The sequence below is a fragment of the Corvus brachyrhynchos genome, unplaced genomic scaffold, assembly GCF_000691975.1.
Source record: "Corvus brachyrhynchos isolate BGI_N302 unplaced genomic scaffold, ASM69197v1 scaffold175, whole genome shotgun sequence".
Taxonomy (NCBI): Eukaryota; Metazoa; Chordata; class Aves; order Passeriformes; family Corvidae; genus Corvus; species Corvus brachyrhynchos.
The window spans coordinates 6,332,212-6,358,014 of record NW_008238448.1 but is presented as its reverse complement, the minus strand read 5'-3'; the positions used below and the strand labels follow the sequence as shown (position 1 = coordinate 6,358,014).

Here is a 25,803-nt window from a genome sequence, read left to right as displayed (position 1 = left end):
ATCTTTCCCATTCTTGAATCTTTTCCCTTTTCTGTCCAGATCTGTATTAAGTTTTAAAACCCAACTAAGTGTAAGAGAGTTACAGATTAAGATAGCATACAGTGACATTATTAATCAATAACATTTTGGTAACTGCTAGCAACATTTGCCACAACAGCAAACCGTGTTCATCAGGTAGAGTTGTTCTAGTAAATGTAGCTGCTTATAAATTGAGAGTAGACTGACCTTGGAAGTTTTTATTATGAGGAAGTAGCACAGGTATTACTTTCCCTCTTTTTAATTCTCCTAAATTCAAACACGGCTGACAGATGAGATTAAAGACTGCACACGTTTGTACCTAACACCAGCTAAGCTGTGGGTTAATGAAACTAACAGCAGTTGGAAAGTTGGTGAGATAAACAGTTCTTCAGTGCATGATTTATGAAGAACTGCTCTGTGATGCAAATGTTTCTATTGAAAGAAATTTATAATAAATGCCATTTACAACAGCACTGCTGCAACTTTGGCTGAGACATTCTTGTTTCTTTTTGATATTCTAAGGTATTGGGTATGAGACATGGAAACCCTCATCTCCTGTGTGGCACTCTATGTGCACACAGGTGGATGGGGAATGTTTTCTTGTCAGCTTAAACCATTTACCAATTGTACCACACGGTGTGTGGAAAGGCTCAGGTCAGGAACTTCCTCCTCCATTAGGGCAGGCTGTCCAGTACCTGGTGCACATTTGCTGCAGGGTGAAAGTGTGGCAGTGGGGTGAGGCAGCTGCTGTGCATGGCTGCTCCCACAGCAGTCCCATGGGAGGGTGCTCACTCAGCTGGGAGCTGCCTCCACTGCCCTGAGGGACTCGGGTCACCTGAAAGTCTCCTGGGCCATTGTTTGGGTAAATGATACTTCTACTGACATTTGGTGTATTTTGATGTTTTAATTAGGGAGAAATGATGCAACACAGTGATCTTTCTACCTTGAGTAAAGCTGGGTGTTTATTTGGCTTTGCATTCACTTTCAGAAATTCCACCTTCTTCTTCACTTGCCTCATTGTTCTGCAGAAACTGCACAGTACACAAACATTGTAGTATTGTGGAGACTGGAGTGAATTGTCAGAGTCAAATCCAGGGAACTGAAATTTAGAGCATTAGTAAAGGTCCTGAGCTACCTTACAATTAAGATTTCTGTATTAATCTGCCATGTATCTTGCCTTTTTTTTTTTTATTTCAGTTAGCCTCTTGCCGCAACTGTAATATCATTTGTATATGCTAATTTACTTGTAAATGTTACTCTAGAAGACATTTGAGAATAGGAACGTGAATCTGCTCTCAAAAACTGTGATGTGTCATTTTCTCTCTAAGGCTTTATTTGTGCTCTAATTCTGTTGCTAAATCAGCTAGCAGTGGCTGTTGTTTTTTCCTGTAATTTTTTTTTAAATTGTTTTCACATAACAAATCAAAGCTCTTTGATGAGCACAGATGAGTTTAAGACATGATTTTTGGATCTGCAGTATATTAAGTTATTATTTTTTTTCTACAAATGATGCTCCTAATCTGCTATGCTCCCAATTGAGTGCCATATTAAAATCTTCAAATTTTATAGTGCCCATTAGTAAAAATGTGGAGTAAGAAAATTACCAATCAGAATTCCCTGTTTATTCAAGTGTAAATTGATACTTACAAAATCTGCATTGGTTTATAGCCAGGATTCTGAAATTACAACATTGTCACTTAGGGACATACTGTAGTAATAAGCAGACAGTAAGCTAATGTACTTTTGGAGAAAGTTTTTTACTTTCCTTTCCTCTCATTTCAAGATTTTGGTCTACCAGATGAAACATGAAGGTTAAAAGCTATCATCTCACTTGAATGCACAATAGGGAAAGGGAGTTCATTCTATTGCAACCCCTCCGTTGTCTGTAACGTGTGTGTAGATTTCATCAACTTCAAAAGAAGCTTAATTAATTTAATTATTATTACTAAATATTATTATCTATTTAATTGCCAATCTGAATGTGTGCGTATAACAAATCCTTTCTTAGCTTATGAATTAGTGTAGTAATTTTGAATATTTTGTGTTGATTAACTCCTCGTTTTTGTGTCATTAGCATGAGCATTTATCTCCTGCCGTTTTATATGCTTGTATATAGTTCGGTGAGGAAACTTCATTTGCCTTATTGGCACAGCAATGGCACTTACTGATATAAACCAAACCAGTTTGTTAAACTAAGCTCACTGTTTCTTTCTTCTTCTTCCCTTGCAGAGCTGGAGCGGACCAGAGAAGTTACTTGCTTTAGATGAGCTCATCGATAGTTGTGAACCAACCCAAGTAAAACACATGATGCAAGTGATAGAGCCCCAGTTTCAAAGAGACTTCATTTCCTTGCTCCCAAAAGAGGTGAGAATTATGGGATAATACTGGATCCTGCAGTGCATTGGCTGCCATCTTTAGAAAACTTCTGTGCTAATTTTGTAGTGATGTAAGCTCGTGTTAGAGGTTCACCGTTTGGAGCACTGCCATAACATGGCTACTGTAATTTCAGATTGACATACCTCTATCTCTTGATAGCATTGAGATACTTGGAAATACAGATGGCCCCTTTAAACAAAATCCCAATAGCTCTAAAAATATCTCTGTATCTTAATTGGGCCAATTGTGCTTTTTTTTTTTGAGAGCTAATTCTGTTAGGGCACACACACACAAAAATTTCCTCTGGATGTAAGACCTCTCTGCACATTATTCTGTTAGTGTAAGCATTATTTTTAATGCTCTGCATGGTGAGTGTTTTGTTAATGTTATTTTTGAATTTATTTTAGACAAATGGAACCCTAAAATCTCTACCAAATAGACCAAAAGTAAACCCAGAAAAGCACTCCTTATTAAGAATAAAGCCAAACTGTAATTAAGCAGACACCTTACAGTAAATCCTTCACTGAAAATCAGATCATGTTGTATCCAGTTAAAGAGAAACTGAGATTTAGATTTCGGTCCACACAAGAGTAATTTGTGATGTCATCACAACCTGAATGTGAGGGTGGATATCCAGGGTTATGAAGCCAGTTTGCTGCAGTTATTGAATAAATGTATTTTAGTTGGCTTATAAATAGTAGTTCTCATCTTGATTGATTTTAGGGAGGTAAGTCTCAGTTCCTAACACTTTGCAAAGCAAGTTCTCTTAAGTTATTCTGGTGTTTGTATTTGGTTGCTATCTTTGACATGGTTTTATTACCTGAAGACTGTTTCATGTCTCTGTTCTTTGACATCTTTTCTGGCATATATCCTATTTTCGAATACTTAGTTGTACAAAACCCTTCTTTCCTTTAATACACTGTCATATCTTCACAAGTCTGGAAGTGTCCCAGCCTTCCCTTGCTGGCTGGCATTTATAAGGGTTGGAATCAATTTATGCAGCAAGTATTAACTTAGTACACAGGACATGAGATTAGTATTTAGGGAAGCACTTTCTGCAGCAACCTTCTCAGGGAGTGGAAAGGACACTGGGGGAGGAGAAGAGTTCAGCAGCACCTCTGCATGGTTGCCCTGTTTCTAGAGAAGCTGCCCAAAGCATCAGAGGCAGAGGAAGGCAACAAAGACTTTATATTTGGAAGAGACAGAAGATACTTTGCCACTTCTGCATCTATTCAGTCTGGAAATTTAATAGAGAATTGATAACAGGAATTCAAAGACAATTTCTCTTTGCATGGTTTTGTGGCAGTACTCATTCAAGTACAACCAGTGATCTAGTTACTTACTGTAACTAAAGATCATGCTATAATTTCAGTTTTCACAATTTCTTCTCAGAAAAGATACAGTACTTAGCAGTAAAACTTCCTCACTTAGATTTCTTGACTCCATTGTAAACTACTGATGTTTAATTTGTTTATTTCTAGTGGGTTTCCTGCCTCTTGAACCAGAATATTGCAATGCTTAGCTTCATGACAGGCTGACTTCACCAGTGGAGTTGGCTTGAATAATTTTTGCTTCCTAACCCCGAGTCACTGTCACCAAAATTACCCGAGTTAAAAAAAGCCACTGAGCTGACTCCACCATCTCCTCTGCTCTTCCCTCACCCAGATGTCCCCAGCAGTGCTGTCCCCAGCTGCTGAGTGCTGGCTGCACGGGGGGTGACGCACTGAGCTGTGGGGGCACGAGCGAGTTGTCGGGGTCAGTAATTCCGTGAAGAGGCTTCCCTAGAGGAGCCAGCATCCTGTGAAAACACGCTCCCTTGGGTTGTCACTCCACGTTAACATCTGTACTTATCTCCAGTGCTGTTGGATGCAGTGCACTGATTTTATTACCAAACCAGAACAAGAAGATGATGTGGACAGGAGGGCTTTGCTTCAAAACCATTTTCTGATATGCAAAGATAGTAATTTAATAGCCAAATAACCAAAGAAATGTTTGCTTTCCTCCCGAGAAAACATGCAGTCAAACAATTAATATGAAATAAATACTCCTGTTTTCTTGCTGGGACTTTAGAAATAATTATTTGAATTATTTATGAAAATGAGGTCAAGAAACCAATAGATGAAGAGTTTTGCGGAAATCAGCCATAGGAATTTTGTTGGTTCTGTGTGTGTAAATGAAGAAAAAGGCAAGAGACCACTTACTATTGGGTGCTATTAACACTGCAAGAGAGTAGTCCTAAATCCAGTTCAGGCAAAGGTCAGATCTTTGCTACCTGGAATTTTCTTATAACTAGATCCATGAGCTGAGACAAAGGGATGTCATCTTTTATCCACTACTAATCTTAAAGTCAGCTGCAGGCTGTGTTGACCATTGATGACTATTTAGATAAATGTAATCTAAAATAAATGTTATCCATATTTAACCTGGTTTAGAATGATTTGGCTCATAGGTTTAATTAACACCAGCTTAGCAAATGTCTGTGTCTCTATATATAGGACAAGTAATATTTAAACAAACTGCTATCAACTGAGGAACATTCAGCAAAAAATGGAAAGGATCTGTGTCATGTTTGAGTTTTGCCACATGCAGGTCTATGTGATGTGTGCTAGGAAACAACACTTCTTCAGTAATTTCACGTGCCAGGAATTAAGACAGAAAGTCTAAAAGGACTTGTTGCTCCTGTAATAGAGAGCCTTACAACAGATCCCAAATGCTGACTGCCTGAGTGAGGACAGAAGAAAATTCTTCAGATTTGTGGCCTGGGGTGCCTACGGGATCTAACACATCATTTAAGGCACAGGTCCCTCAAATGTGGAGTCCTGTGTGCTCCCTGTGAGCTGCAGGTGATGACTTGAAAAGAAGGTGTGCGTGCCACCAAAATGCAAACAGTCGTGACATGCTGATTATTTATTTCCTGCTCAGTCACTGGCTTGTCTAGATTAATAAAAAACAATAAATAAGTAAATATTTCTCACAAAATAAGGTCAAAAATCTCCTGAGGCCAACAGCCTGCAGTTATGACTTCCTCAGTAAATTTCAGTCTTTGCTGCTTTGAAGGGCAGATTCTGTTTATGTCTATCTATCTACCTATCTCATAACTTCAGCTAAAAATTAAATTGAAAGTCCTAAACAAAATACACGGCAAGCAGAAGTAAAAGTGGATGATCTGATTTCCTTGACAGCTTCTGCATCCTGTTAGTTACTGACAAAGACCCCAGTGTGTGAGCACGTTAGTAGTTCTCTGCATCACTGTTTATCAATACTGTTCTTTCTGCAGAGTTTTTTGGGACTCTGTGCATTTCCTGTGACTTCCCTGCATCTTACACTTATTTTCCATGCCTAGGGAGTTGCATTGTTACTGTCAAGTAGAAGCCCTTAATGATAGCTGTCCTTGTGTTTTGGATTGTGTTTTACATGTCTCTATTTAAGCGTTCAGTACATCTGAAGATATAGGTGGAGATTTTGGGGGCTTTATTGTGGGGCTAAGCTATATGGCTTAGCTCAGTCAGACAAGGTCTGAATTTTCCCAACTTTAGTTTGTCACAGGGAAAGCTCATCTCGTATTTACTTTCTGAGGCTCATTAGGATTTGCTATGTGGTTTTGATAGCACACTGTACTCAAGTTACATATCTTGATCCTGCTGCATCCCAATCCATAAAGCTCCTTGTAACTCCACCCAGGAGTGTGTTTGCATTCTGAACAGAAAATGAGCGATACCTGTACTGCCTTCCCTACGGCTGCAGAGTGTTTCTGAGCCCTGGTGAATGTAGCATTTACTTTTCTATATTTGGGCTTTCTGAGTGATGTTACCCATCACAATGCACATCCCTATTTGCTCACATGGCGAGCACTGTACTTCTTAGTTCAACTCTCAAAATAACTTTTGGTGTAATTGTTAGCTAAAAGAACATAGACATAATTACTTTGGTAATAATTCTAATGATTCAAAGTAATGTGGATTACATTTTAAAAAAATGTAATAAGTATTTCAGCTGACATCTATTTTCTTGCAAATGCAAGAATCGTTTTGTGATATGATCTGTAAGGATTTAGTTACTTAAGATGATTGTTACATTTCCACATGCCCACAGGAATAAACTGGAGTCTCTTAAGTTTCAGAGATTGTTTAATAATTTATCGTTCCAATTTTCTGTATTTCAGCCCCTGATGTGTGATAGTAAATGGAGTTGTTTCACTTTTCTCTTCAAAAGCAGTGCAGAAAATACACTTTCTTCTTATTTTTTACAGCTGGCACTGTATGTGCTGTCATTCCTGGAACCCAGGGACCTTCTGCAGGCAGCCCAGACATGCCGTTACTGGAGAATTCTGGCTGAAGATAATCTTCTCTGGAGAGAGAAATGCAAAGAGGAGGGTAAGGCTGAGCAAAATGATGGATGTAATGGTCGAAGTGTTGCTGTCATAAAAAGTGCAGTTCATTTACATAATAAGCTTAAAGTTTTATGAAGGCAATTCATGTGACTTTAGATTTAGTGCTAGTTATGCTTTGGGCTACATGGTATGTATCTCTGTTGAAAGCAGGAAATAGAAATAATCCATGGAGTGCTAGAGTTTAGGCTTGAGTATCTTATTTATAAAGTATACCAGTTGCATGGTTTTAGAATACAGTTGGGTTTGCTTTTTGAGGATTTTGTTTATTCAAAATGCAACCAAAAGAAATAACAGCTGAGATGTAAAAATGATAGTATAGTCTGGCAGTTTGTAACATGGAGGAAAAACTGTTTCAGTGGTTGGTAGAAGGGCTGCTGTAATTTCACATCACTTGTAGGATAATTAACACAGAGATGGCATGCGGTAGTGGGAGAAGGAGCTAAAAGGATTGCTTGGAGAGGGACACACAGTCCGTTAGCCACGTGGATATTATCCTGCTCATGCCAATTCAAGAAGATATGGTGGTCCAGCACTGATATGAATAGGCAAAAAAAGGCTCCCATGAAAGTATTTGTGCACATGAAGAGCGTAAGCTTTTATTTTTAAGGAGAATTATAGGAACAAGGAGTCTCTTTGGGGGGGGTAAGACCACATACATGTGATCCCAGAGCAGTATTGTCTTGGACACAGGACCCTGTCCAGACTGCCTTGGAGTATGGAGACAAAGACTTGTGAGAGGTTGATGCAAAGGCTTCAAAAAACATGACAATGTCAATTGTAGCTGGCTATTTGTAAGGGCACCTAAACTAATTTGTTTTCTTTTGTGATGGAAAGCAGGTGTCTAACCTCCTGGATCTTCTCTAAAGATTCTCCTCTTAAAAATTTCAGTGAAAATGCATTAAAAGGACAGAGTGAGAAAAAAGGAGAAGGTTGAGAGGGGAATGAGCTTACGTTTGTGAGTTTACAAGTAAGAATAAATACATCCAGGCAGGAGAGCACAGGCAAGCAGACCAGTATTGCAGCCTGCTTAGCCTCATTGAGCTGCTCAGTGACATGAAGGAGCCCTTAATTGAAGACTTGAAGGCAGAGATGGGGCTAAAGTCAGAAGAGTGAAATCCACATACTGGTAAGAGACAAGACTCCTGCCAGTAATGAAATGCAGTGGAGAGAGGAGCTGCATAGAAAAGAGAGCAGGGTGAGAGAATTGTATAAAAAGCTGTATCTGTAGTAGCAAGGCTAAAACAAAGCACTGCTGCTTAAGTGTCAAGTCAGAAAGGGCATAGCTATACTTAAATTCCAGCCAAGAGAGGACAATACCAAAAGCACTGAGCCTTTCAGATCAAGAAAGTAATTAAAAGCTCACTAATACCAGGAGTCACAGTGAACTTAAAGATGGGTGACCAGAGTGGAGAACCACTGACAGAAAGGTTGACTTCTTGAACTGTTCCTGAATAAGTATAGGAGTGGTTAAGGAGGTTTTTGGACAATACCCATTTGTAAAAGGCAATATTCTGCTGCATTGCCTCAGAAAGGGGGATCCAAACTCAAGCTAGGAGGTTGCCAGCAAGGCAAAATGAACTAGAGCATTCTCAGTCATGATTATGGTAATGATTATGCTGAACTGACAAGGACAGACAGAGTATAAATCTCGGAGGAGCAGGGTGGTGTCACTGACACACAAATGTTGGCATGCAGGCGGTTGTTACATTTCTGCCGTATTTTAATGTCAGGGGTCACAGTAAAGGTTTGGGAGGGAAAGTGTTTTTTGTGGGGTGGCCTCATCTCTTCCCCTCCCCCCCATTTTTAAAATTCCATTTTAGGGATTGATGAACCATTACATATCAAAAGGAGGAAAGTAATAAAACCAGGCTTTATACACAGTCCGTGGAAAAGCGCCTACATCAGACAGCACAGGATTGATACCAACTGGCGGCGAGGAGAGCTGAAATCGCCCAAGGTGAGGTTCTGAGCTCTGTGCACGGGGCCGTGAACAAAGCAGGATCAGCTCGTGGCTTGGGTTCTTTCCTTTGGACAAACAAGTCTTTCCATGCACAAAAAGCAGTGAATTGCTCCAGAAAAATAATTTGTATTTTCGCTTTAAATTATAATCTGACCCCCATATTGGGAATGTGTTATGATCCATACTGCAGAATTCTTTCACTGCTCTTCTAATAATTTCTGTACAATTTAATGAATTCTTATAAATATGCCAGTCTCTTTGAGACAGATAATTGCAGAGACTTGATTGGAAATACTTACATTTAAACATACAGACACATATATTGTATATCTATAAGTGTATATGTATGTATTGGTAGAGCTGGGTCATGTTGCAGCATAAAAATACTCCACAACTGTTCTGTGATCAATTCATGCTTTATTTTTAAATGTATTCTTCTAAATTGAGCAGCACAAGACAATAACTTCATTCTGTGTTAGGATTTGGGGGGGGTTTCTGAATGTTAAAATTATTTTAATGACGTTTATATTTATCACTACATCCTTTCCAATATGAAGATATGAAGCAATATTTCAAACCTTTTGTAAATAAAAATAGCAACTCTCTAATCAAACCTGATAATGAACAAGCAGCCAGAAATGTGAAGAAAACCCATACTCATGGCTTTTTAAGGTTTTAAGGCGATTTACCTGCTTTCTTAATTAAAAACAACAAAATAAAATAAGAACAAAAGAATACCCATGGAAAACCTATGGCTGTATCCTGCTGTTTATTTGGCCATGACTTATGTACATCTCTGGCAACGGTTCTGTATTTCTTGCCTTGATATGCCACATCAAGTTACCTTGGAATTATTATTAAAATTACAGCCTCTGGCATTATCCAAATGCCATTTCATTTCAATGAACATCTTGGAAAGTGTTTGGATATCCTAAATAAAAAATTCTTCATCCTATGTATTCTGCTAAGGATTTTTTTTTTGCTGTATACAGAATTACAGTTTTTCCAAAATCAAGCATTGACAATCCCACCTCTATAAAGCAACATTCCAGTCCACATTCCCAGCACATGAAATTGGTGCTTTTGTTTGTATTTAATTGAGTTAATGGTTTTCTAGTTTTTGACTTTGGTGCTGCCTGGCATTTAACACAATACAATGCTTGGCTGGTAAGGGAAAAAAAATAGATTTAGTCAGCGTTGACCACTGAAATACAAATACTCAGCAAACAATCAGCCCATCCTTTTTATTCAAGATTGAACCAAAAGGTAGCAGTAACTCAACTGAAAAATAAAGAGATGGAGTAACTGCAGAGGAATTGAGCAATGTCCAGTTACTAATTCAGCCCACTTTTGTTAGTGATTTTTCCTGGTGCTGTTAGGAGGCTTGCAGTAACTGTAGTGTGCCTGCTAAGCAATGCAGCATCACTCCATGGAAGGAGGAAAACACCTTCTTTGGTCCCAGCTGGTGGTAAATTGGACTTGACACACGGGATTAAGGGGCCTTATTATTACTGAAGCAACTCTAGCACTTTGTAATTTATGAATCAGAAGAGCACTTTGTTTCTCCTGCTTCTCTCTAATCTCCTGCATTAAATTGTGACTGTTGCTTTGTGTTCTTGGTTGCCAGGTGCTCAAGGGCCACGATGACCACGTGATCACGTGCCTGCAGTTCTGCGGGAACCGCATCGTGAGCGGCTCCGACGACAACACGCTCAAAGTGTGGTCAGCGGTGACGGGCAAGGTGAGGTGGCTGCTCCGCTTGATTCCTTGGGAAATGAGCCACAGGCAGAGAGCACTGGCACAGCAAAAATGCTGCTGTGCCATCAGACCGTGTTGCAGGGTGCCCTTTAGGGCCTCTGGGGCAGGACTTGGAAGATGTACCAGATAAACATGTGGGTTGCCTTTTCCCACACAGAAATTCCTCCAGTTCAAAAAAGTCACCTTGATGTGAAATTGCAATGCTGCTCATGTTACCACTGGCATATATCCTTGTTCTCTTGGCAATTCTGCTATTCTTGTGGAGTCATTTGTGACATGGATTTTAAAGATTTTGGACAGAAACATTACTTTATCTTCCTTAAAGCTTAACTTAGGCTGCTTTTACCCCTCTGGATCTCCCTTTCTCACTTGTCTTCTAGCATTCTTTCTATTGTTTTCAAGTTTTTGAAATGGAGTGTTCATTTTACTGGCTCAGATTTCAAGTACAGAGTTTGTTTTTCTTTCCAAGCTACTATATTGCTGAGCCACAAAAAAAAAAAAAATTAAGTTGCTTTAGGTTTAAATATTTCCTATTAAATTAGATCCAGCTCAGGCAGGAATTTAATAAGCTTCAATAATTTAATTCTGGCTTAGAGAAGCAAAACAATATGTGCAATCAAAAAGACAGTACTGAACATTTCAGTCATGTTAGAACATCACAGCTACTCAGCCCACAGGTTTTTTTTTGAGATGACTGGCTGACCAAGGATGTCGAAAAGGCCTTGAGGAAACAGTACTTTTTCCTTTTAAACTGGTATTGTGTGCACTTAGCTTGGTTTTAATGGTATAGAAAACAACAGGACAGCTGCTGAGGATAGCATGTTTAAGATGTAAAACGTATCTGCTTCATAATGTTGAAGCTGGATGTATTCAGCATTTGTCACTGCATGCCCAGAAGATCCTTGAAGGGATTGTTAATCCTACTGTGGGTAAGAATAAAATTAAGAGCCATAGGCACCCTCACCCTGCTGCTGTTGGCTTCTCTACAACAAACTGTCTAATGAAGGATCCCATAATGAAATTTACATCTATTTTAATTGAAAAGGGCAACCTAAACACAAATGAAAAATACTTCCTTTGTACATACCACACTCCCAAAAGCAAACGTTCCCTTAAATATATAAAATTGAGCACAGTGGCATGACTTAACAATTACTGCTCAGTAATTTTTTGGAAGTAATTACAAAACCTAGTGTGACCATTTACCCCAAACCTTTAAGAGAACCAGAAATTGTGTCTGAAAGATGGGAGCATGCTGTATCAGCCCTCATGCTTATTGATGCTGAAGAATTAATAAAATAAAGAAACCTTAAAGGTTGGTTTGTGCAAATGAACATGATTAAGTAATTCCCTTGACAGATGTAAAGCCCAAAATAAGGATTCTGTGTTCTTACTGCTTTAACACGATGATTTCTTAAAATATGAGCACATTGAATGAAATAAGAAAAAAGAGAACTGTAGAAGTGAACATTGGCCTTGAACTGAAAAAGATGGATTTGATAGCAGTGAATTAAGCTAGGAGCCAGTAATTGCAGAAGATTGGTTTAAAAATTGTTAAAGAACAGAAAATCTATGTACAACAAAAAAGCAAGCCATTTTCAAGGATGCTAGGAAGAGCAGGATATTAACAACAGGAATTACTATACTGTCACTGATGCAGAAAAAATACTTTGGAATAAAATTCATGTGATAAAAATACAGCATGCAGTGATAATAAAACATTTCAGCAGAAACTCACATGTTAACAACTACCAAAGTTACGGTTTTTCTTACTAGAGTTGATCAAGATAATCTGTATTTGATGGTTTTTGTTTTTTAGGTTTTTTTCTAAAGTAACCTTTGGCTTAAAATTAGTGCATTTTCAAAAGGTATGATCACAAGGAGAAGAGCCAGGACAGGACAGTTAGAAAGCTAAAATGCATCAATGAAAGACTGGGTATTTAGGATACATTATCTCAGATAAAAAATACTGGACTGCGTCAAGAGGAGTCAACTAACAGTTAAAGGAAGGCCACAGCAATTAATGCCACTTAGCATTAGATTACAGCAAAAGAGATCCTCAAACTGCCTTGACCTCTTTTCTCGTGCAGTTACAGGTTTGACTGATAAAAATAATAGTGCAGAAGTAGATGGCTGTGTGCACTGAAAGACTGTATCCCCACGACAGGACTGAAGAAAATAGAACAATGCAAAAATCAACATGGCACATATTTAAATGGGTTAGAAAATGGGTAATTATAGAGATCATGTTGTTAAAGTAAATGCAGAATCTTCATGGAGTATGTTTCTAGAGGAGTCTTGCAAGGATCTTTCCTTGTCTGTGCTAATTAGCATTTATTGCTGCCTGGTGGGAAAGCATATATAGTCATTACTTGTAAGGAAAACAGGCTGGGAGACAGAGACAAGCCATTGTTCTGGGCCGACAGGGGTTTTATAGAAGAAGGTGTGAGCAAACACTGTCTGTACATGGTGAGAAATTATGTTGTACGTTTGGGATCAAAGAAGGGAGGCTGTGCTTACGTAGTGTGGGATTCTCTCCTGGGCAACAGTAAAGTCTGAAGAAGGTCTGAAACATGATTTTTCAGGAGTGATGCTGTAGCTGTGGCTTACAGAGTGCAGTGTTTCTTGGATAAACAAACAGAAAAATACAACAAAAATATATGGTTTATAGATTGGTGATAAAACTACCAAGTGTGTGCTCTTTCCACTTCTAGTACACTTCAAAAAGCTATTGGAAATCCTGCAGTGACTCAGGGAAGTGCCAGGGAAATGACTCAAGGCTGCAAAACATGTCCTTGTATTGAGAAATTTGGAAAGCCAGCTTAGTTTGTAAAGGGGAAGATTACAAGAAAAATTCTTTATAGTTGAAGTACCAACAATTGAGAGAAATTTGATGAGTATCTTTTAAAAAGGGGGGTTTTTTTGTTCAATCAGGAAGAAGTCTCCAGGGGTCTTCTGGCTCTTGCTATGAGAGCCGGCTGTTACCTCCAAGACTGCTTTATCTTAAAGTTTCCATTCCCCTCTGTCAAAAGGGTAACTAAGGAAAATGTTCCTTTTCAGTGTTTGAGAACACTGGTTGGACATACAGGCGGAGTGTGGTCATCACAGATGAGGGACAATATCATCATCAGTGGCTCTACAGACAGAACGTTGAAAGTCTGGAATGCTGAGACCGGGGAATGCATCCACACCTTGTATGGACACACCTCCACCGTGCGCTGCATGCATCTCCATGAGAAAAGGTGAGGCTTTGCACAGAGCTACAGCCACAGCCTGGCCTTCTTTTACACTCTTGTGCTCACAGAAAGTGCTCCTGAAACCTGGGGACCCCATCCAGCACTGAGTGAAACACAAACCAGGCAAAACAAACCAACATAAGGGAGGAGATGATTAATAGAAGCAGAAGCATAAGAATACTAAATGAAGAACTGAAACTTGAGTCATGTACTTCAAAAAGTCACAGTCTGCGTTATTGCAAAGCTAATTCTTTGTTACATCGTGATCCAGTCTCCCACACTGAATAATTTCTTCTTTTGTCAGTGCTACAAACTTTTACTCATTTTACTAAATAACCTTTTAAGTATTGTCACTGCGGTATTTTATTTAAATTTTAACTGATTATAACATAATTTTTGCAACAGTAAATCATGTCTTGATTCAACAAACATTGGCAGAGCTCTGTTACTTGGCTGTGGTATGGAGCTGTTGACAGAGACTGTTGGTTGCATTTCTTCTTTTTTGAAGAATGATGAGGTTTTTCTATATAAATTCCATTATTGTTCACTCCATTTCATTTCTGTTATTGCCCAAAAAAGCTTATAGAAGTATAAACTGGAAAAAAAAAAAAAATCAAGCAGAACAACTGTTACTTTACGAAAAGTGAAATTTCTAAAGATCTTTGTTTATTTGTTACAATTAGTTAGCTCAGTTATTAAAACAGAAAGCCCATAGCACTGGCTGGAGCTCACCATGTTCCTAAGCTTTCATAGGTAGATACAACAGTCCACAGAATTTCTTATGGCATTGTTTTGCTGGTCAGGAATGAAGTGGCTTTTAAAATACTGATTGCTAATTGTATCAAATAGATCCTGAGGAGGTGAGTAGAGCAAGGAAGAAGAGCACCCCAGTCATTTGAGACCCTAATCAAACATCACACCAAGCCAGCACTTTGGCGGCTGGCACACCAATGCCATCTAACGTCCCAAATTAAAACTCAGAACCCATTCGTAGCCAAGTTTAGCCAAATTGTTGTAGTATTTTTACGTCCATTGCTAAGTACAAGAGGGCTTTTCTCGTTCTGCAGAGTGGTCAGTGGGTCTCGAGACGCTACGCTGAGAGTGTGGGACATAGAGACGGGCCAGTGTTTACACGTTCTGATGGGCCACGTCGCTGCAGTTCGGTGCGTTCAATATGATGGCAGAAGGGTTGTAAGTGGTGCATATGATTTTATGGTCAAAGTGTGGGATCCAGAGACAGAGACCTGTCTGCACACACTGCAAGGGCATACTAACAGAGTCTACTCGTTACAGGTATGTGATTTTTATCTGCTGCTTTAGTTTCCTTAAGTAACATTTAAAGTCAGTTTATTTCACCTTGTTTATTAAGTTGTGGGTACCTAGTACAGAATTATACAGACCACAGGAATACAGAGGCATCTGTGATAAACCCCTTTTTCATTTTGTTACACTAGGTATATGTTGTCTTAAGTTAGAAACTGAAATTTTTTTTTGAGTAGCATTTTTTATAAAGGACCCAGTACAATAAAGCCCAAATCTCTACACTATCAAGTTACATTGTTTTGTGGATTAATGGGTTGTTTGGTTCAGAATTTTCTTTTTTTTTAATCTTGCATGTATTTTGGAGCTATGTTTTTGCCTTCCCCAAGAAATTCCAAACTTACTGTTTTAAATAAATCAGAGAATATAGCAATTGACAATGTGCCAAAAACCCTATTGGATTAATGTTCTGATTTATGGAGATCTGTTTATCCTCATTTTCTAGTCTCATCTTCCAATTCCAAACTATAATTCACAGTAAGGCTGAATCTAAAATTTTAATGATCCTATGTAAATCTCTAGGTTTTTACTTCCTCTTCTCTGAGTACAGGCCAGATATACAACTGTGAGGCTTTTTCAACAGCAACATGTTAATGTAGGTGCAGGTTATTATGGTGCTACTGTGTGGCATCTCTCTATTGCCCACCAGTCACCCACAAAGCTGGTGAAGATACACACAGACCTCATGTCTTGGGTCTTCTTACCTTTACTAACCCAAAACATCATCTTGTTCATTCATAGAGTCAAAGCATCACTTCCAGGCATTGAAAAGCGAAAGAAATTAATTTCATGCTTGTGCCTGTTCACACCACAATCTGGCAGGACTTGAAAAAGAAATCAACAAAGACAGTTCAAAATTGGGAAATGGCATTCAGCATGTAACTGCTCTGGTTTGTGGCTCAGTGCTAGAGACATTTTTCGTAAAGTATTTCATATCTCACCATAATATATTAAATATGAACAAAGTTTCTAATTGGTTTCCTTTCCGAAAAATAAGTAGCAAAATTTATCAAAAACTCCAGCCCTTCTCTTACATTCATATGCTGCGGAGTGTTCTCTAGACAAGCAGCAAGTAAGTTAAAAATGGTGTACTACCTACTGCTCTCTCAAAAATATTCTGAGGATTGTATTTCACATGGGGCAGTTTAAGTTATTCTACCTTATCTTCACTAGTGGCTCTTGTTTTGGCGTACGAATATTTATGTCTTGCTCTGATACTGTAGTAATAATGGATCAAAGAATTGGGTTATGTTACACATTGATATGTTCTGAAACAAATGGGAAGGGGATCAGGGAGGGCAAGCTAGAGGCTACAGGTGTTTACAGGTTTGGAACAGAAAGATTCTTTAAAATTGCATGGTGTCTCCTGCCCTTCAGCCTGAAGTAGCCCCAAACAGCAGAACTTCCACAAATAGAAGAATGAGATGAAATAAGCCAGTCCTCCCTATCCCTGCTCCATGGCAGGTTCTGTTATATCATAATGTTTCCCCATGTGTAGACCTAATATTTTCCAGAGATCCTTATGTGCAGCAGTTGAAGACCACTGAACTTGTTGCGTTTTCTTACTCTCTTACCTGCCTTTGAAGTAATCCACAGATTCTCAAGGTTCATGGATAACTCACTGATCCAAATCATTGTCTGTTTCACTGCAGCACCGTCAATTTGTCTTGATGCCCAGCCTTAAAGCTCTCTTTCTGAATACTGTATGAACATGGAATACGATTAGTTTGTGGGAAAGGGGGAAAGGAATTCAAAATTTGTCACATCAGTCAGGTTTAGTTCTTTTTAGGATAGAAAAATATTCTCTAGTGTTCCCAAGTCTTTTGGGCTACTTGGCATTCCTTGTCTGTTTATCTGAAGACAGATTATTTCCCATCCTCTTTTGAAAGCAGGGGACCCAAACCAGGTCCAGTCAAAGTCTTATCAATGCTTGCTAGAAGTGAAAAGTTATTTTTTATGCCTTCCATTCAGATACCAGAGGGTCTTTTTTAGTGTATTTTCACCAGGAATGCAGTGCATGCAGCAGATAAGCAGTCTGTGTGCCAGTCACTCTCCATTCTTTTGAATCTAGGTGCCATGCTCAACCATGTCTGACTGCAGAGATCTCAGATACTAATTTTCTGCGGGTCTTATAAAAAGCAGCGGCTCCAGATAGTGGAGTTCCCTTAACTGGGTTTGTTCCTTGCCTTATCAGGTACCAGTTAGTCCACATGGACAAGGAGTGTCAGATTGCCTTAAATATAACCAAGATTCCTGCCCAGCCTTCCTTCTCCCAGGCTGCAGCTGTACCTTCATTCATTCCCTGCCAAGTTCAGATCTCCACACTTTTCACTTCTACACTCTTTGCCTTTGGTCAGTTCTACTGTTTCAAATGTCACTCAAAACCTAATGAAAATAGTGAATGCCAGACCTCTTTGAAACTTTCTGGTATCTCTAATAGTACTGTGAACAAAGTTCTGAATATTAATAGTGTCCCCGCCACAAGTTTGTCTCCCTCTTTGTAAAAATACAACCAAGACATTTGGTGTTTCACATGGCTTTTTACTCCATTACAGGAAAAAAAAAATCATATTGGTTAAGATAATTTTCCCACAAATCTGTGCTTGCTGCTACTTACCACATTACTCAGGGCTTAAAAGGTCCTTGTGGAAACTGAAGTTAGACTGGTTGATCCATAATTCCCCTATCCTATCATCTCCTTTGATGCCTTGATCACCTTCAATAAAGGAAGGAACTGTATTTGCCATCTGAAACTTGTCTGTCTTCCATGGGTTCTCAAAGATAGTAGCAGATGTCTCTGAGATTGTCTTAAAACAACTTGCCTTATGTGATTTTGTTCCCCCATTCTAGCAAAAGCTTGTACTCATTTGTCGTTGGCGTTAGTGCTGTGAGCCTACACTTGGATGGCTGAGGACTGAAACAAAAAAGTTAAATAGCTGGCCTCAGTCAGTGTTTCCTTCCCACCGAGGATAAATGAGGTTTTTTTGGCCTTCCTCTTGGTGTGGTTCTTTTGTTTTGTTTTTGGTTGGGACTTTTTTACACAATAGTGAAATGGCTCTTGCTAGTTTTATCTTGTGTTTTGCCCTGCCTTTCTGGTTTTGTCCCAGTGTGCTCTTTTATACACATCTATTGATCTAGTTTCTACTTTTTGTACAATTCCTTGTGGTTTAGCCAAGTGGGTCTCAGTAATTTACAATACTTCCCATCTTTCTTTCACACAGGATAGTTTGTGTCTTTAAGAAAGTGCCAACTGTCCTGAACTCTTCTTCCCCTCAGAGAACAGATACATAAAATCCTCATGGGAAGGAAGTCTTGGGTTTTTTAAGTATTCCTTCTTGAAGCCCACTGGTTTTATTCCACTGCTTTTTTCCTTTTTTGAGAATTCTGGACTCTTATGTCATTGTCACTATAGCTCAAGTTATTTTCCACCTTTCTGTTCTCTACATGGTCAAAAGAATCTCATATCTTAGCCTGTATGCTTTCCCTAAAATGACTGGAAAGTTACACTTCCTTACTGTACACAATTAGGGTAACAAAATAGCTAAACCCCACATTTTTCAATTACATTTCCTTCCATTTCCCTATGTTGTGACTTTCGTGTAGATGATTCTGGAATAACATTGTTGTCATTCTCCTGCTTAAAGTCCCTCTGACTTGTAAAAAGCAAGGTTGGCTTGTTAACATCTTTTTCAGGAAAAGTATCTTATTGTTGCATGCTGCAGGATAGTCAGGATCTGCTGTGTTTAAAGGAGATGTATTACATTTCAAAGACCAGGGGCTCAGAGTCTCTTTTCAAACCATGTCTCTCAAGAGCCCGTGTCTACAACAGAGAATTGCACTGACCATGAATCACCTGCTCTGGTATCAAACGTGGCCATCTCTACTGAGTTCTTACTTTGAACTGCAGATTCTGAATATATATAGTATCTAACCTTGCATTTAGTCAATTAAATGCTTAATAGCCTTCTTTGTAAGATGCTAATATAACTGTTTGTAATAGATGTACCTTTCTTGTAGTTTGATGGTATCCATGTGGTGAGCGGATCTCTTGACACTTCCATCCGAGTTTGGGATGTGGAGACAGGCAACTGCATTCACACTCTAACAGGCCACCAGTCACTCACAAGTGGAATGGAACTCAAGGACAATATACTTGTGTCTGGGAATGCTGATTCTACAGTCAAAATCTGGGACATTAAAACAGGACAATGTTTACAGACATTGCAAGGTAAGCTTAAACTACCTTCATGTAAATCAAGCAGCCTACAGTGATCTGTGCTGCAGGTTCTGCATTAAAAAAAATAAATACATACAAAGAAACAAGTGCCGACCACTTACAACTTAAATATTTTTCTGATAACAGCTGTATGATCTTTTTCTGAACTAGAAGAACAAAATGTATTTAATCTAATCTATTCAAATCACTTGCCTATTATGAAAGGCAGATGGTCTGGACTGATGGCAATTTGCTATGGGTATATTAGCCTAATAAGCCACAGAAATATGTAGGAAATTACATCTCAAAATAGACAGTCAATGTATTTATTTAGGGGTCACTTGAATGTTTCAAAGCCTACAGATTAATTGGATCAGAAGGCAAAGTACACTGTCTGTTGCAATAAATCAAGAGATGCAAGTGGAAGATGTTGTCTTTATTTTGGTAAAAAAATTTTTTTTTTCCTTCATGTTGACAGCTGCCACTCAGGCATCATGCACACAAACACATGGTTGTGTTTCTCCCCACAAAAAAGGTCTTATATCATTCTCATATATCATATGCAGCAGTGCTGGCTGGAGCAGAAAATTAAATTTGCCTGTAAAGCAGACTGCTGCTTTAACATATATATTTATATGTCAGCATATAACTGTCAATATTTACTGATGGAGTAATCTCATAATAACACTTCAAAGGGACTTGGAGACAAATTCTTACAGCGGTCGCCTCATTGTGGATGGTTAAATTAATTTTCATGGATGCCCAAGTGTATGTTTGCCTTTCTGCTGATACACAGCACAACAAGATCACTGAGACAAAGAAAATAGTGGGGAATTTTTTTATACCTGCCTTCACTTTTTGAAAGCATGGCAAGGCTTCTGTACCTTTTAATGTACAAACCCAGGAGTTAAAACAGATAGTTCTCTAATAGTTCTAGTAGATGGAAAGAACTGTATGCAAATAGCAAGGTATTTATTGTAGATGCAGCACTGTCTGACATTGCTTTCTAATTAATTACAAATAGAAATGTTTTTGTTTACTCTTACAGGTCCCAACAAGCATCAGAGTGCTGTGACCTGTTTACAGTTCAACAAGAACTTTGTAATTACCAGCTCAGATGATGGGACTGTAAAACTTTGGGACTTGAAAACGGGTGAATTTATCCGAAATCTAGTCACATTGGAGAGTGGGGGAAGTGGAGGCGTCGTGTGGCGAATCAGAGCTTCTAACACAAAGCTGGTGTGTGCAGTTGGGAGCCGCAACGGGACTGAGGAAACAAAGCTGCTGGTGTTGGACTTTGACGTCGATATGAAGTGAAGGGCAGAAAGATGAATTTGTCCAAACGTGTAGACGATGTTCTCCTTTCCCTCCCCCCTGAAAAAAAAAGAAAAAAGAAAAAAAAGAAAAAGGAAAAAAATCCCTTGTCCTTGGTGGTGCAGGATGTTGCCTTGGGGCAACAGATCCTAAAGACCTACAGACTACGAAGGAGAAGACAAAGATGACAAACTATAACTGACAAGAGAGGCTTTTGCTGTCTCGTCACATAAAAAGGCTACACTTTTGACCGGGGCAGCTTTGCAAAAATCCAACTTTTGAAATGAAACCAGGTGCAATTAATTTCTTTACTTTCCTCTAAAAGCTCCTTGAGCAATTTGGAGTGAAAAAAAAAAATGTTACAGTTCTTGTTAACAAGTTATTTTACCACAAAGATCTTGAAATAAGCTGCACAGGCGAGCCTGCTTGTGCACCCCTGGGTCACCCTGGGTCCCGGCAGCCCCTCCGAGCAACGCGCTGTCCCTTAGCCCCGCTCCAAGCAGGCGGTTGGACCGGACTCCCTCCAAGGTCCCTTCCAACCTCCACGAGCAGTCACTGGTTGACTTTCAAAAACTAGAGAGCATCTGCAATGAGAAAAACAAACAAAAACAAAAACAAAGAGTCCATTCCTGGTGTGGAAAAGCTAAAATATTACTGTGAATTGTTTTGTACAGTTTTATCAGAGCTTTTTCTTTTTTTTCTTTATTCCTCTTTTTTTTTTTTTTGCCAATCATTGCCAATGTCAATCACAGTATTAGCCTCTGTTTAATCTATTTACTGTTGCTTCCATCTACACTCTTCAATGCATAAGTTGCTCTGAGGTGGCAAGTTGTCCTGGGTTTTGAGAGTCCTCTGATGGATTTAATTCGCAATGCTGGTGCTAGAAGTAGGTCTTCAATTACGGGATTGTTGTCCCACCCCTGTACTGTATTCCCAGTGGCCAAACTTATTTATGCTGCTAAATGAAAGAAAGAAAAGCAAATTATTTTTTTTTATTTTTTTTTCTGCTGTGACGTTTTAGTCCCAGACTGAATTCCAAATTTGCTCTAGTTTGGTTACAGAAAAAGACTTTTTGCCACTGAAACTTGAGCCAACTGTGCCTCTAAGAGGCTGAGAGTGGAAGAGTTTCAGACAATTAAGAGTGAAGTTTGCCTGCAAATAAAGAATTGAGTGTGTGTGCAAAGCTTATTTTCTTTTTTCTGGGCAAAAATTAAAACACATTCCTTGGAACAAAGCTATTGCAGCCTGTTCTGTGGGGAAATTTTTCTTTGTGAGGGCTGTGGTGAATGGAATGAACATACATTAAAAAAAAAAACTGACAAAATTTTTTAAAAATATTATAAAATACAAAAATTAAAATAAAGTTGCTGGTCAGTCTTAGTGTTTTACAGTATTTGAGAAAAAAACAACTGTTACAGTTATTGCTGGGAGGAACTGACAGAGCAAAAACTTACGTTTTTGTAAAGATGTCACATGCAAACAAAATGAGAAACGAAAGAGTCAAATGGTTTGCCTCATTCTCCAAGAGCCACAACTCAAGCTGAACTGTGAAAGTGGTTTAACACTGTATCCTAGGCGATCTTTTTTCCTCCTTTTTTTGTTTTTGTTTTTGTTTTATTTATAGTCTGATTTAAAACAATCAGATTCCAGTTGGTTAATTTTAGTTATGTAACAACCTGACATGATGGAGGAAAACAACCTTTAAAGGGATTGTGTCTATGGTTTGATTCACTTAGAAATTTTATTTTCTTATAACTTAAGTGCAATAAAATGTGTTTTTTCATGTTAGTATGTCTTTCTTTTTTAATTTTTTATTTTCTAGCTGTTAATTTAATATTAGGTATCATATGAGGGGTAAAGCAGGTTGAGTTGCTCATCTCACTGGTAAGATGCTAAAATATGGCTTGGGACATTTTATGTAAACAGGTGTGTGAGTGTCCTCTCTTTCAGTTGCCAGGTAGGATTTGTCACATGGGTCTGGACAAACATGCAGGAAAGACATTCGCTCCCTCTCACGAGGAATGTGTCAGGACCTTGCTCTGGGGGAAGTCAGCTATAAAAAGCTGCTAAAGTGCGTAAAACTTCTTCCAATAGCATCTCGTTTCTGCATCTTAAATTGAAACCTGATGTTTATTATTTATGGATTTCAATCAGTTGATTGCAGTTGACAGCAAAGAATAAATCCATAAATACAACTAAAATCAAAGTTAGGATTGTAGGAGAGCTTGAAATAAAGCTTCAGAAGAAATGGTTTAAAAACCCCCATCATTCCACATCAGTCCAACAGCAGTTTTATCAGTGCCCTGAAACCAAGGTAAGTCATCATCTCTCTCAGAAACTTAGCACTTGAGTGTCAGGTTCTGTCTCAAATCTCCTTGACCAAAATCATTGTTTTCTTCTGCCTAAGCTTTTCTGTCAGGGCATAGCATTTGCTTGTTTGTGACAGTTTTCCCCTGTAGAAAGCTGTCTTTAAAAAAAAAAAAAAAAACCAAACCAAAACACTAGAAGAGAAAATGCATAGATGGAAGAAAAACATTTATATACTTACACATCTATGACTATGTGCAAACAAAATTTAATTCCAATTCCTGCATTATGCAAAACATGCAATGGTGAAGGATCATGCTACCATCTGGCCTCTCGAGATTAAAAAGCCATCCGAAGTGACTGAGCAGCTCCAAATTGTAAAAATCTGTTCCTTGGGTTGGTGCTTAAGAAAAAAAGCTTGCAGCAAGCACTGACAATATAAAAGGTATGATTGTGTCTTATTTATGTAAAAACAATTAAAAAGTCAATCCTTTCCTAAAATGGCAGTGAAAGATTGCCAGGACTTTGCTGGGTTCTGCTGAGAGTGCAGGCCAGGACTGAGCTCCCCAATTGCAGAAGGTGCACCCGTGTGGGCTGAAGTACTTGTGAGAGGAGATGGAAATAGAAGGGTAGAAATATGAATATTTAATGCAGTGAGCAGAGCAATAGCTTTTAAGATTATGTAATTTTCTTCCATGACTTGTAGAAATTGCAACTACGTGTTTTCAAAGAGCGAAGGCGCTGGCCTGATGGTGCGGGAGGATGAGAGGTATCTGAGTAATGTTGTGCTGGAGGGCAGGAGTACAAATCTGGTTGGAAGAAGGAAACAACAGAAGAAGGAAACTAACAAATCCAAATCGGTTCAAGGTGTACAGTCAGTTCAAGTACATTTTAGGCAGCCAATAGACCAGGAGGAAAATGTGCTTAACCAGAATTGAGAGGCTCTCCTGTTGATGGTGCAGTTCCAGCAGTATCTAAACGTTCAAATTAATGCAGACTAACTTGAACTTGTTAAGCAAACCATATTTTCAGATTTCTTCATCACAGATTTAGGTTCAAATAAACTATTGGCTGCAAAGTCAAGATATGATTGACTGTCACATTAAATACAAAAACCAACACAGTACTTAAAAATACTTTTAAGAAAGCTTTCCCATTCAGTAAAAAAACTTTACAAAGTTAATTGTGTTAGGACTTTAAAGACTTCGAATTTTGTGAAATCTGTTCAGGTTTGTAGGAGTTGCTTATGAGGCATCTGAACAACACAGCTCAATAAGCAGAAATTTTGTGATTAAAGTGACAGGATTTCAAAGATGGGCCTTTAGTAAACATGTTACATGTAGGAAACTGAGCAGTTTCTCTTTACACCCCCCTTATCACCCCCCTTTTGCTGACTTACCGTAATATAGCTCACTTCATATGAATTCTTCTTATTTGGCAGCACATGCTCCAAGTGAGACTGCTTAGGAGACATCTTCATTCTGTGTAACTAGATTTTGATTTTAAGGTGGGTGGAGTGTTTGGGGTTTTTTTTAAATAAAAACATTTAAGAATACTTGTATAAGACGATAACATCTTTATGCTCTCAGTACACAGGCTCTTTTTAAATCCAGTGGCTTAGTCATCGTAGGCTATGTCAAAATACTGCAGCTATCCTAGAGACGTAACTGCAGTGGTGTTCCTGGCACTTCTACTCTCTTCTTTTCATGCTGATTCCCATTTTAGTTTTAGCCCTAGAAAGAGCTTCCTTATTTTCTCCTGTATATGAAACCAAGTCAACAATATTAAGATTTTTTTTGTAACATAATTCTCAGTGGACCTTGATTTTAGCCAACAGTAACTCAGAACTAGTATTGCCACTTCTTCCAAGAGCCTGTTCCTGTGGTCTCAATTTGCTTACTCAGGAGATAGGACCAGACATTTAACAGCTATGTCTACACCAGTTTGTAGTTCAGATCAGCAGCTTTCCCAATAGAACACAGTGCTGCCTTGGAGACCCCCAGCAGGATTCCTTCAGGGTGTAACTAAATCTGGAGCAGCTCTCCAGGAGCACACTCCAGACACTCAAGCCACTGGAGGAGCATGTGGAACCAAACCAGAACTAGTCCAACACCTCAAAAATACATTCATGTGGACATGAGGTTTTCAGGACCAGAATTTTGTAATTAGCATTATATTTCTGCTCCTACTGCACAGCACTAATTAGTGATGTGGACATAACCATCAACAGATCCTCTCCCACAGCACCCCTGGCTCCTCACTTGTAATCAGCAACCAGCTCCCATCCCAACAGAATCCACCTGATACCACTTATAAGATTTTGCCAAAGCAAAAAGCTCAGCTGCCTTCAATTCTTCCAGCATTCCTATGGAGAGGTCCTTCTGATCAGCTTGTGGAATCCGGTTAAAAAGAAATGCTAATCTCTTACAATCAGTCTGGTCAAAATTTTCTACCAGTAAGTGAACACCTGATCATTCAGAAAAAGAAACAATGAAGTTGTGCAATTGAACAGAAGAGCCAAATAATAATAACAGTAGTAATAATAAAGAAAAACTTGCCAGTAATTACTTCTGTCATTCTGACAAACTCTTTATTACTTAAAGGGTAATATCCAAGCTGTACTGACCACTGAATCTTTAAAAACAGTGGGAATACTATTTTCTTTCCATTTCCTGCCATTCTGTCTATAACCTTGATTCCTGTCACTGTGCAAAGATACACATACCCGTGGAATGATGTTTAGCATTTTATGATGATACACGATGTTTATGATTATACATGAACTGTCTGATCTATATGATGTCCACCAGGATTCTCAAACTTCATCTAAAAATGGCATATACAATTTTTCAAACACCTCTTCAAGCATCAGTGCAGGTTTATAAATACAACAGATGTCTTAACATAA

General features: G+C 38.7%; 1 protein-coding gene across 1 annotated transcript in view; it reads left to right on the top strand.

The window, feature by feature from the left end:
* The window catches only part of FBXW7 (F-box and WD repeat domain containing 7), a 101,865-nt gene extending 79,489 nt beyond the window's left edge, over positions 1-22,376 (top strand). Inside the window, exons 5-12 of the mRNA XM_008635711.2 lie at positions 2,248-2,382; positions 6,644-6,767; positions 8,605-8,741; positions 10,372-10,485; positions 13,563-13,744; positions 14,806-15,031; positions 19,076-19,286; positions 20,323-22,376. Coding sequence (XP_008633933.1) covers positions 2,248-2,382; positions 6,644-6,767; positions 8,605-8,741; positions 10,372-10,485; positions 13,563-13,744; positions 14,806-15,031; positions 19,076-19,286; positions 20,323-20,591 — 1,398 coding nt within the window. The 3' untranslated portion in view covers positions 20,592-22,376. The remainder of the gene's footprint in view (positions 1-2,247; positions 2,383-6,643; positions 6,768-8,604; positions 8,742-10,371; positions 10,486-13,562; positions 13,745-14,805; positions 15,032-19,075; positions 19,287-20,322) is intronic.
* The last annotated feature ends 3,427 nt before the right edge of the window (positions 22,377-25,803 follow it).